The sequence below is a fragment of the Marmota monax genome, unplaced genomic scaffold (genome assembly GCF_021218885.2).
Source record: "Marmota monax isolate L192 unplaced genomic scaffold, Marmota_monax_Labrador192_F-V1.1 WCK01_AAM20220418_F8-fsc00115, whole genome shotgun sequence".
NCBI classification, from domain to species: domain Eukaryota; kingdom Metazoa; phylum Chordata; class Mammalia; order Rodentia; family Sciuridae; genus Marmota; species Marmota monax.
Genome location: NW_026694419.1, coordinates 3,074,426 through 3,087,994, shown reverse-complemented (window position 1 = coordinate 3,087,994; position 13,569 = coordinate 3,074,426). Strand labels below are relative to the sequence as shown.

Sequence of the window (13,569 nt, the reverse complement as noted above, 5' to 3'; positions counted from 1 at the left end):
ATTTAAGTGGGTATTTCTGGATGGTGACTGGATACTGGACACGTGGTTTCATGGAATCAGGAGCTGAGAGAGAACTATAGAATACAGAAATGCAGAAATTTAACTCTTCTACAACATCAAAAGACTATAATACAGTCACTGCTCCAAAGACTAGAGAACTTATTTGCAAAATTACTAGGATTATGACCAGCAGGTAACATACACCTTTAATCCTAGAGATTCGGGAAGCTGAGGCAGGAGGAATCCAAGTTTGAGACCAGCCTCAACTACTTGGAGAGACCCTGTCTTCCAAAAAAAAAAGAATAAGAAAGAGAAAAAAAGCCTGGGGATGTAGTTGAGTGGTAGACTGTTCCTGAGCACAACCCACAACACCAGCCTGCCCGCCCCCCACAAAAAAGGGAAAAAAAATTACCATGAGTCATTCCCACAAAAGAGTTTTATTAAACAGATCGCTTCATTGGGGGGAGGGGAAACAGATTTTAAAAAGAGGATTTCTTTTTTTTAAAATATATTTTTTAGTTGTTGATGGACCTTTATTTTTTATTTGTTTATTTATATGTGGTGCTGGGAATCTAATGCAGTGCCTCACACATAGGAGACAAGCGCCCTACTGCTGAGCCACAACTCCAGCCCCTAAAAAGGGGATTTTAAACATATAGTAACTTCCATATGTGCATATATGGTATGTATATGGTTTTCAATAAAAATTTAAGATTTAATAAATGTTGCAAGGCTCCCGTATTTAACCACTTAAAGTTATACTATCCATAAAGTAAATTTAAATCATACTATAGCACTAAATAGAGAAAGATCTGATAATAAATACTGATATTTAAAATGTTGTGATTTAGCAAATAAGACATAAAAATCAAATCCTAATTCTAGATTCCTAAGGCATTCTGAAATATTACGTTCAAGAATATGACATAAGGCTGAGGATATAGCTCAGTGGTAGAGTACTTGTCTAGCATCCACAAGATCATGGGTTCAATCCCTGGTACTGCAAAAAAAAAAATAAGAATATGACAGCTGGGTGCAGAGAAACACATCTGTAATACGGTGTCTCAGGAGCCTGAGGCAGGAGGATTTCGTATTCAAAGCTAGCCTGAGCAAAAATGAGGCACTAAGCAACTCAGTGAGACCATGTCTCTACATAAAATACAAAATAGGGCTAGGGGTGTGGCTCAATGGTAGAAAAAGTTCCATCTTTTAATATAAAGAAATATGTATATTGCTGGTATTTGGATATTATGATGAAATTATCCAAACAGTTGACTCTCTGCTGAGAAATATCTCAGAGATGTCTTTTGGGGTTGGGGATATGGCTCAGTGGTAGATCACTTGTCTGGCGTGCATGAGGCCCTGGATTCAATCCCTAGTACTGCAAACAAATGAACAAAAAACCCCCATCTTTTTATAAAATTAATACCTGATTCTCTGGCCACATATTACGTGAACTTGTAAGAATAAGATAGCTACTGCAACTGAATTCATCCATGAATTCATGAATCCATGAATCCATGAATTTTAATTCATCCATGGTAGCATAGTGAAAAATGTTATCAGTTATAACTAGAGACTAGAGGAATTTTTGGCATAAAATAAAATAGTATTTCATCTGATATCATTTTATTAATGAAAAATAATTGGTTACAGCTTCTGCTGACAATACCCAACAGCTTTAGGAAGCTTCTCTTGAGTGATAATTTTAAGACCACATTATCTTCACACTTGCCTCCCCCCAACCCTTCCTCAGTGGAAACTCTTGACCAATATCATCATTAGGTCATCAGGATTTCAATAATACAAGAAAAATAACAACAATTGTAGTATCTTTTTACCACATGTCAGTCACATTTTAATTTTTTACATATAATAACTAATTTACTCCAATAACTCTACATGATACATAATATAGTACTGAATATATCCTGCTTATAAATTTCTTTAGGTCTTGGTACTTCTGAATGAGCTTGTATGTTATTGGACATACTAATTCAAACCATGCTCGAACCATTACCTCCCATGCCAGGAAGTGTAAGAAGGTCATTTTCTTTCCCAGGTATAAGCTGGTTTACCCACCTACCTCACTAAGAACTAGCTGGTATCTGATTAGCAGAGAAAAAGGTGTCCTGGAGCTGGCTCATATTAGCCTGTGAGAGCACACTATACACACATCTTCCCAGCCCTGCATTCAGTGATATCACATCAGTAACTTGAAACTGGCCATGATAAAAATTTATACCACAGAAATTAACAAATTGGGTCTTTTTTTTTAAACTCAAAATCTGATTGTTGGTATTGCCTCTTTCCAACGGGCACCAAGCAATAGGCATCTGCTGGGACAACTGGCACAAGTGCTGCAAGACTGGGGGCAAGAGAAGGCTCTATCACAAGAAAGAGAAGTATGAGTTGGGACACCCTGCTGCCAACACTATGACTGGACCCCACTGTGTACACACTGTCCGAGTGCAAGGAGGCAACAAGAAGTATGGGCTTTGAGGCTGGAGTGTTGTACTAGCAAAACAAGGATCATTGATGTTGTCTACAATGCATCCAGTAATGAGCTGGTCCACACCAAGACCCTGGTGAAGAACTGCAGCATGCTCATTGAGAGCACACCATATTAACAGTGGTACAAGTCCCACTACACACTGCCTCTGGGCTGCAAGAAGGGGGCCAAGCTGACTTCTGAGGAGGAAGAAATTTTAAACAAAGACTGATCAAAGAAAATTCAAAAGAAATACGATGAAAGGAAGAAAAATGCTAAAATCAACACTCTTCTGGGAGAGCAGTCAGGGCAAGCTTCTTGCCTGCATTGCATTAAGATCAGCACAGTGTAGCCGAGCAGATGGTTATGTGCTAGAAGGCAAGAAGCTGGAGTTCTATCTGAGGAAAATCAAAGCTAGAAAGGTAAATGAGTCCTCCTCCCTTCTGTCTTAGCTCATGTAATACAGGTGGTTATTATTCTATTCCACCCTTAAAAAATTCTGATTGTTAAACATTTACTCACTTGTGAATGATCTGAGGAAATGTGTATTCTGTTAATTTTGTTGGGTCCTTTTCATACTAATGTAGAATGAGCTTATGACCCTTCACTGGGTGAGCTCCATTATCATCTACATCTTTAGATGCCTAAAATTCTCAGGAAGAAACAATTCATTCCATAATTCTCAGTTACGTTCAGAGTAGGTTCTCTTCTTATTCATTTCTACAATATATTTCATTCTTAAACTTATAACCTTCTTCATTACTGTAATTTATTCTAACATGTTACTGATTACTAGATTCACCATTATTTTACATACTATTCAGGAGAAAAAAACATTATCAATGAAATTGATATACCATCAACTGTAAGATGCATTCTGATACCAGAAATATGAAAATCTAAAAAGTTTTCACATTAAAAATTGTTGAGAAGTAGTCATTTCTATCTTGTTTACTGTTGTTTTCCCTTTTAGAATCTTAGTTCAACATTTCCTTTAACCTTGACATGCTACTCCTAGATCTCCCATCTTAGTGCTTTCCCCATTGTATATTTATATTTAGAAATATCTTCATCAGTACAGACTACAAATACAACTAATTCTACTAATATAATTATAATAGGAAAAATAATAATCTGGAAAAAGAAATGGAGAATAATTTAAAAAAATGATAAAGCATCAGAATTTGGTAGGGTAAGAGAAAGGAGCATCAGTGAAGAAGCAACAGGGGGAGGTTTCCCTTAGAAGTGGAAAGAGATTATGGAATAATAGAAGCAAAAAAAAAGTTTACAGGAAAAAGGGCCTCATGAGCATATACTACTACAAAGTTTGTTTTAATTTTATGGTATGAAATGGTTTGTTACCGGGATGAACATTCATACCTTCTTCCCAAATGTTATCATTGCTTTGATAAGATATGAATATGACTGAATATGACTAACAAATATATCTTAAGCACTTCTGACTTTTCTTCTAATAGCATTACCAAGAGAAATAAATATACTGTCTGTCTTTTTAAATCACCTACATCAAACAATAATTTTGAGGTACTTCTACTTTTATGAACATTCTTAAAGCACTTGAAAATGATTCTACTTACTCTCCATCCACTTCTGGTCTTTTACATACACAATGAAACTTGCCACCAAAATCTATGTAAAGATCATTCTCCACAACATGAAAGATCCGTCCAATGACCAATTTATCCTTGGCAGGCCCCATCTGTGTCAGAGGAGAGTGTCTCAGCATGGATGCGAAGGATTCCACATTTTTCTGAGACTCCTAAATATGAAAAGAGATATTTATATACATAAGATTCAACATGAGACACAATATGGCAAGTATAATGAAGTCTTACAGGGAGATTTTTAAAAGCCAGCTTGTTCTACATTTACATTTTGTAGCAATAATAGATGAATATAAGTGAAATTTTGCTTTTAAAAGCTAGTTATTCTGCTGCCCTGCAGCAGAATAAAATAGACATTATTATTGCTGTATGTATAAAGGTGACTGTATGACCAATGTGATTCTGCAACCTGTACAATCAGAAAAATGAGAAATTATACCTCATTTGATTCAAATGTATGAATTGTCAAGATCATTGTACTGTCATGTGTAACTAATAAAAATAAAATAAAATAAAGATGTTGTGTCCACTGGGGGGGGAGGGGAAGCTAGTTATGCTCTTCAACTTTTCAACTTGCTCTTCTTCCTTTTCCTTCCTGAAGATGAACCAGTGAAAAGTAGACACCTGCACTTGGCAGGTGATGGAGGGATGAGGTGAGCCAGTGTGAGTCTCAAAAGCCCAGGCAGGTAAACAACAGAGGGGAGTCTGCATATCAAGTATCCTAGAATAGGGGCCTGGGGTGTGTCAGAATCTGAAGGTGAGGAGGGCATCCAAAGAGACCACTGACTATTCCTAGTACTGACATCCGATTCAGGTTTGGTGAGAAGGACTATGTATTTAGTACAAATTCAAATATATATTCAGATAAAAACACCTAAGGACCCTTTATCACAATTATCAGTCTGAACATGAGTTCTTGTACTAATTTAAATGACTTGAGTTTAATTTCTTTCTTTTTCCAACAGTAAAATCCCACAAGAAAAATAGCTTTTTCAACTATTTTGTGCTGCTCACTTTCTAGGAGTGTTTTTTGCAGACACAACTCACTTGAGGGATGGCTGAACATATAATGTAACTTGATTACTCCTTTTTTTTTTTCTCTTATAATTTTTTTTCCAAACACATGCTTTTGTAGGAACCCATGAACACAGAGATGTACCTTCTACTCATCTTTAATTTTCACAAAGAATGATGTGTGCATGCTTTGGCACAAACTAAGGGAAGTACTACGTTTCTATTTGTGAGAGTTTATCACAGAAGAACATTAACAATTTGATCCGGCTACCTACATCCTGTATTTGGAGTGACTTTTTACATTTGTTACTCAAGGAAAATTACTAAGTACCATTGCATATTTACTTTTTAAACTACACAACTATAAATATGACTTAATTTTAGTGCATGTATTACTTCAAGGATTACAAACTCAAATGCCAGGCCACATAGGAGCTAGATATGCAGAAGAATATGTACCCAGCCTAAAAGGTGCAGCCACTATTCAATTGCAGCTGTGGCTACAATTCAAGTCCAGTTATTGCCACGTTTTAATTATCCAAGAAACCCCAAATCCATACATTAATATAAAATTTCCAATCTTAAAATACTTATACATTGGAAACTAAAAATTTTCCACTTTACAAATCAGGCAAAACACACTCAGGTATTGAATTTGGCTCATGGACCATGAGTTTATGGCCTCTGCCTCAGGAAAAAGAAAGCCAAAACATCTAGTTGGTTTTTCAAAAAGATAAACAATAAACTCCTAGCCAAAACAAAATAAAAAGAGAGAATACCCAACTCAACAAAATTAGAGAAGAAAAAGGAGATATCACCAAACATTGAAATACAGAGTATCATCAAGGACTATTTTTGAAAACTCATATTATAATAAACTGGAAAATGTAGAAGACATTAATAAATTAAGTATTCTTGACTATTTAAGAAGATTCTGAGATCTTTAGTAAGTCCATTGTGAAATACCCATTTCATCATAAACTTTATAAAACTAGGAATAATGATTTTTTAAGACAACTTTAAATTCAAGGGGAAGGTTAGGGAGTAGAGTACTTGCCTAGCATATGAGGCCCTAGGTTCAATCCCCAAAACCACAAAAAATAAAATAACTTGGAAATAACTTGTTATTGCTTTCTGTTCAATTACTTTTGCTTTTACTTCATCACATTTTACAATGAAGGCAAAAGCATTTCCAGTGAGTGAAATGATTTTACTACAAGCATAATACTTGTTAGTTAACAACTAAATTTGTTTTTAAACTGTACATTCATTATTGCTCACTGATTTTTGGAAACTCTATCTAACAATCAGACAAAGCTCTCCTTCAAAAATCATAATGTGGAACCATCTTTGAATTCCTAGGGTACAAGCCCAGCTATACACATTTACTTGTCAGGTGACTTCTAAAAATAATAAATGTAGCAACTCCCACAATACATGTTGACAACAGGAAGTCCTATTTATTAGGTGTCTAAACCAACATTGTTAGCTCCTCTCCTGTGGATGCAAACTCCAAAGTGGTAGGTATACCTAATCTAATGTTGGGTCTGTATCATAACCTACATCCAGGTTATGGAAAATGTTACCAAAAAAGTTGTCTCAGAAGTAAAGCAGGTAACCAGAGTTGATTGTTTCCTTTAAAAATTGGTATAGAGCTCAGATTTCCTGTTATTCTGCTATAATTTTCTCACTTTGAAGTTGAACAGGAATGTTTAGATAGGAAGGGGAAAGGTACAGGGATTACAGATAAAAGAAACAGTACCACTTTTAATCATTCATTCATCAAACATACATTGAGTGGTGAGCACTTGCCTCTCTTCTGGCTCTTGTCTGTATTCTGGGCCTTGTTTGTAAATATGTGCAATGTTAGGGAAACATAGAGTTAAACCAGTATTACTACAGAGCATAGGATCCAAATAGTTGCTGAAAGTAATCGCTACTCATACTTCAATTGTAAAGAGTCTTTTTTATTCCAGGCTGAGTTAAAAATCCTATAAGAAATGGGGAGTCAAAAGAGGTTTGTCACCAATGGGGTGACAGCACTTATCCTTTGTTTTAAAAAGAAAGCCTTGGCCGGTAGCAGTGGTGCAAACCTGTAATCCCAGCAGGTCAGGAGTCTGAGGCAGGAGTCTCACAAGTTCAAGGCCAGTCTAGTGACTTACCAAGACCCTCAGCAACTTAGTGAGATGCTATTTCTAAACAGAATATAAAAAAGGGCTGGGGACCTGGCTCAGTGGTAGAGCCCCGTGGGTTCAATCCCCAGAACCAAAAATAAAAAACTTTGGCAACAGCATGAAAGGTGAATTTGAGGGAGGAAAAGAAAAATTGGAAAGAGGGTCAATGGTTGAGAAGCTTCTCGATCCTTCAAGTAGCCTGGATAGAGATGATAAAGGGCCTTTATTGAACCCAGCTGTGGCCACAGGAAAACAAAAGAATGGAAATAGAGATATTTTCCAAATAGTAAAACAAGGACTTGATATCCAATTGAGGAGTATTAAGAAATGGGGTGGGGTGCAGCAGAGTAAGAGAGTAAGTTTACTTGTTACATATTAGGGTTTTTACATAAACCTATATGAGATTTTAGGGAACACAGACTATCTGGTAGATAGTTTAAGAAAACACGATAGGGTTGGGAATGTAGCTCAGTGAAAGAGTCCTTGCCTAGCATTCACTAAACCCTGGGTTCAATCCTCAGCATTGCAAAAAACAAACAAACAAACAAACAAAAACCCACCAGTGTACATATTTCTACAAATATTTATGTATGTTTAGTGATATTATATAGATAATCCCTCTAAGGAAATATGCCATATGCTAACTGTAATAATTTATGTATAGAACTATTTTCTTCTTTATATTATTGATTACAGAAAATCTAGACTACAAAAGAATATGCATTACTTTATTACGTTAAGTGTACATACATATTATAACTATCATGCATATGAAGGCACAAACTATACAGGTTGTAATCAGAGATTATTAGCACTAAAAGAAACATGAAACACTGCCCAATCCAACTAATGAATACAAAGACCATACCTGTTATTCAACAAAATTGTCACAAGATACAGAAAGTAGACAGAGACATCATATAAAAACTTAAAATGAAGGATATAGTATGGCAGAATAACAGAAATTCTAGGAAACTCAAATCCTATTAGACTAAAGTAGTCAATAAATAGATTTAAAAAAAAAAAAATCTTAAGGGGATGTGGCACAGCACTTGCCTAGCATGTGGCCCTCGGTTTGAGCACTAAAAAAAAAAAAAAAAAAAAAAAAAATTAAAAAAAAGTCAATCTATCATCTATCCTGAAGAATTTCATGAAGATGTTGGGTTAGTGACACCAGGAATAATAGAAGGCTACGATGAGAAGACCAGATGAAAACAAGAGAAATAATTACATTAAAAACAGAGATAGTACAGCCAATCTCTGTTAAGCACAAAATATCTCAAGTGCACAGTACCTGGTAAGCAGGCATTTATTGCCCTAGCAAAAATAAATATCTTCCCTCTTCTCTAAAAACTTTTTTGAACAAATTGTCCAAAGGAGAACTAAGTTTGGGATATTCTATTATGCAATAATAGATAACATTAAAAAACAATAAAGAATTAAAACGACAGCTGTGCAGTTGTTAGTGAGGACTAGCACTGGAGGCTCCTGAAGGCAGGCTCTGAAATCCAGACACATGCTTCACATCTGGGCTCTACCACTGAGCAGCCCTGTGGATGAAGCAATGCACTGTGCCTCTGTGCTGCTCCACAAGGTATCGCCTTATACACTGTGATTAATAATTATAGTACCCAGAGTTCAGTGTTGTTGTGAGGATGAAATAGATGCATGGCCACATGTAAGCCACTTGAATGATGTCTAAAGGAAGCAGTCCCCCAAATTTAGCTTTTTAAAAAATTAGCCAAATCTTTCTAGAATTAGCCACCATAAAATTTCATTGATTAACCTAATATTTTTCAAAGGGGATAATTTTTGCCCCACGGGAGACATCTGGCGATGTTTGGAAATATGTTTGATTGTTATGACTGGAGATGCTACTGCAGAGAGGCCAGGGTGCCACTAAAAATCCAACAGTGCACACAACAGCTTCCCACAACAAAGAATTATCTGCTCCAGCTGTCACTAATATCAAGGTTAAAATTCCTGGACTAAGAGAACCAGCAGCAAACAGCAGAACAATTTAAGTTACATTAGGGAGTTCTAGGGTGGCAGGCAAGGCAAAAAAGATTAAGGAGTGAGATTCCAGGACATCCGAATGGCTGTCAAGTGACTCTAGTCAGTATGAAGTAAGATAGGACCAGATAAAAGTTGATAGACTGGTGGTGAAAGGTGAGATTAAGGGACTAGTGAACATGATAATGATAAAACTGTGATCCAAGAAAGAGCTCAGACGTTTGAGAACTTGAACATAAGATAGTTCTAAGTGATAATAATATGCAAATTACCACATATCTACAAGTGAAGGAAAGTGGAAATAAAGGTCTTAAAATATGATACTAAAAAACTGTGTGGTGACTTCTGGTTTCTGGTGCTGAATGTAAGAAACTAGAAGTTGTCACTTCTTCCTAACAGGTAAAAAGATGAACAAACTGAAGAAAATAACAATGCCTTTAAATACATGGAAAAGGTGGGAGTCACAGGGCAAACTGTTACTCCTCAAATAGCAAAATATAGAGAACTGAACTGTTGGTCAAAGCCCCAAATCTCTGTAGGAACCAATGCCAATGTAGGAAAATGTGAACTAAACTGATGAATTGGTGGAGGCTCAGAGTGGACAAGTCTGGGAGATAAAAACTCCAGAGGGACTCAGTCACTGGGTGCTCCCACACTTTTGTGAGTTTAATTTCCAAGAGTTTAACTTGGTTCTCACATTAAAGATATAAGAAAAATCCCTTTGTGCTTCAGGCAAGGGGAGAGGATAGAACAAAAATAATTCTGAAATACACCAGAGCTTCTGTTCTGATCAACAAGGTATATCCTCAGGAGAAACTAACCAGAATCTGACTTGCTGGGGTTTTATCAGAGCCTAACCTGGAGGAAGGGAAATACCCAGCTCCAGCAGGCTTTAAGCACCTGTCCCATGGAGGCAGGGGTGAGCCCAAAAAGCACAAGTGAAGTTGACAGCCCAAAGGCACAGGCTTATTAAAAGATTGAGACCTATTCATACGGCTGTAGAACATTTCCTCTTATCCTCATATAACTAATGTTTATATAAAGTGATTCCTTTTACCCAATATATCATGTGCAGCCATTAAGAAAAATTATAAGACATATCAAAAAGCAAAAAAAAAAAAACACCAAAAACAAAAGCAAAAACATGCAGTAAGAGACAGACTCAGATATGAAAGCAATGTTGGAATTTTTAAACCAGAAATCTAAAACAACTATGCTAAAGATGCTAAGGGCTCTAATGTTCAGAGTTGCTGTAACAAAAACAGCATGCAAGCTCAAAAAGATTGAAATGGCTTGGAAAGTACCAAAATCGACATGCCAGAGATCAAAAACACTATAACAGAAATGAAGAATGCCTCTGATAGGCTTTTGTTACTCAGGACACCTGAGGAAAGAATCTCTGTCCTTAAAAATATCTCAATAGAAATAGCCAAGTCTTTAAAAAATAAAGAGAAAAAAGATGGGGTGGTGGACAGAATATCCAAGAACTCTGGGACAACTACAAAAGGTATAAGATAAACATAATGAGAATTCCAGAAGGAGAGAGAGAGAGAGAGAGAGAGGGAGAGAGAGGGGGAGGGGGGGGGAGAGAGAAGGCATGGAAGTATTTGAAATAATAATGACCAGGAATTTCCCTAAATTAGTATCAAACACCAACCACAGTTCCAGGAAGCTCAGAGGACACAAAGCAGGATAAATGTCAAAAACACTGGACCATATAATTTTCAAACTAGAGAAAGTCAAAGATTAAGAAAAAAAAAATCTTGAAAGAAACCAGAGGCAAAAATAAAAACAAAAACAAAAAAACCCACCTTACCAATAAAGGGATAAAGGTAAGAACTACTTATAACTTCTCAGTAACCATTCATACAAAAACAGAGGGAAATGAAATACCTAAGATTTTCTCAAACACTGATGGAATATTTTGCCAGTAGCCTTTGTAAGAAATATTAAAAGAAATTATTTTGAGAGAAGAAAAATTACATAAAGGTCAGAAACTTGGATCTACATAAACAAACAAAAAAAAGAGCATTAGAGAAGGAATAGTGCAAATAAAATAAAAACTTTTATTTTTCTTATTCTTAATAGACTAGAAAACAGTTTGTTCATGATAAGAAACTCATTAATAATAAAGGGATCAATTCTCCAAGAATACATAAGAATCATTAATATGGGTGCACTTAAGAAAGAAAGCCAAAACATATGAGGCAAAAACCAATAGAACCCCAAGGAAAAATGAACAAATTCACTATTACAAATGGAGACTTAACACCGCTCCCCCACTAGAAATGGATAGAGCCAGCAGGCATAAAAATCAATAAGGATACGGTTGAATTCAACACCACCATCAATCAATTGGATATAATGGACATTTATAGACTGTTTAATCCTACAACAACAGAATACATATTCTTCTCAAGCTCACTTGGAACAGTCACCAAATTAGGTCATATTCTAGATCATAAAACACACATTAAATTTTGGAGTTTAAAAATCATACAATGTCTGCTCTCAGATAACAATGGAATTAAACTAGAAATAATAACAGAAATTTAGCTCAAAAGTCTCAAAGTCTCAAAATACTTGGAAAATATACTACATACTTATACTTCTTAACATCTGAGAGAAAGAAGAAATTTCAAGAGAAATTAAAAAATACTTTCAACTAAATGAAAATGGAACTTATCAAAATTTGTGGGATACAGTGAAAGCAGTGTTTAGAGAGAATTTTATGGTAATGAATGCATATATTAGAAAAGAAGAAAGCTCTGAAATCGATCACCTAAACTTTCACCTTAACAAAACAGAAAAGGAAAAGCTAACTGTACCCAAAGCAAACAAGAAAAAATGTAAATTGAGGCAAAAAGCAATGAAACTAAAAACAGGAAATCAGTACAGATAATCAACAAAGCCAAAAACTGGTTCTTTAAAAAGATCAATAAATTTGATAAGCTTCCAGTCAGGTTAACCAAGATAAAGAGAGAGAAGACACAAACTACTAATATAATAGCCCCCTTCATCCATGACAACTATGTTCCAAGACCCTCACTGGATGCCTAAAACTGTAGATAGTACCAAAACCATGCCAAGAAAAACCACGTGTAAGATATGAAAAGAGCGATATTACTACAGAGTTCATGGACATTAAAATACTAATAAAGAACTCTATGCCTACAAATTTGATAACCTAAATGAAATACTCAAATTCCTTGAAAGACGCAATCCACCAAAACTCATACAAGAAACAGGCAATCTGAATAGGCCTATTTCTATTAAAGAAGTTCAATAAATAATTAACATCCTTCCAAAACAGAGAGCACCAGGTCCAAATGAATTCACTGATGAAATCTACCAAACATTTAGAATAACATACAATTTCCCTCAGAAGACAGAAACAGAGAGAGCACCTCCTAATTCATCCTATGAGGTCAGCATTATCCTAACACAAAAACTATGTAAGGACATTTCAATGAAAATTACAGACCAATGTGTTTCATAATAAATATGAATTAAAGATTTTCAACAAAATATTAACAAATCAAACAACACTTAAAAGAATTAAACACCATACAAAGTGAGTTTTATGACAAGTTCAAAAATCAATTAATGTAATCCATCACATCAACAGGCTAAAGAAGAAAAATCATATGATCATATCAATAATTGCCAATAACTGCAAAAAAAAGTACAACTAAATTCAATATTCATTCATGATTAAAGATTCTCAGTAAACTAGTTATAGGAACTTTTCAAAGTGATAAAGAATATCTCCAAAACCCTACAGCTAACATCATACTTGATGAGAAACTTGAAGCTTTTCTACTAAATTCAGGAAGTAAGGAAGATATACCCTCTCACATGGCTTTTCAGCATCATACTGGAAGTTCTAGCTAATGCAATAAGACCAAAAAATAAAAACCAATCCCACAAATGAAAGGTATATATATTGAGAAGAAATCTTTCCTTTGCCAATGACACGATTGTATACATATTATTTACATATTACATACACATACATATATATACACACATATATATACACACACACGCACACACAGATGTAGATATAGAAATTTTTTTGACAAAAGGAAATCAACCACAACAACAAAAGAACTCTTGGAACTAATAAGGTTTACAATAAGGTTGTAGGATCTAAATATAATAAAAACCTATCTAGTCAAAGTACTGGTAAAATCATCAATGGAGATGCTGAAGTCAATTAAGATGGTAAATACATACAGAAAAAGAAAAA

General features: G+C 35.2%; 1 protein-coding gene and 1 pseudogene across 1 annotated transcript in view; one reads left to right on the top strand and one right to left on the bottom strand.

The window, feature by feature from the left end:
* The window catches only part of LOC124109577 (small ribosomal subunit protein eS8-like), a 34,597-nt pseudogene extending 31,088 nt beyond the window's left edge, over positions 1–3,509 (top strand).
* The window catches only part of Mrps28 (mitochondrial ribosomal protein S28), a 112,461-nt gene that overhangs the window by 82,117 nt on the left and 16,775 nt on the right, over positions 1–13,569 (bottom strand). Inside the window, exon 2 of the mRNA XM_046468229.2 lies at positions 4,090–4,271. Within this exon, the coding sequence (XP_046324185.1) occupies positions 4,090–4,271 (182 nt within the window). The remainder of the gene's footprint in view (positions 1–4,089; positions 4,272–13,569) is intronic.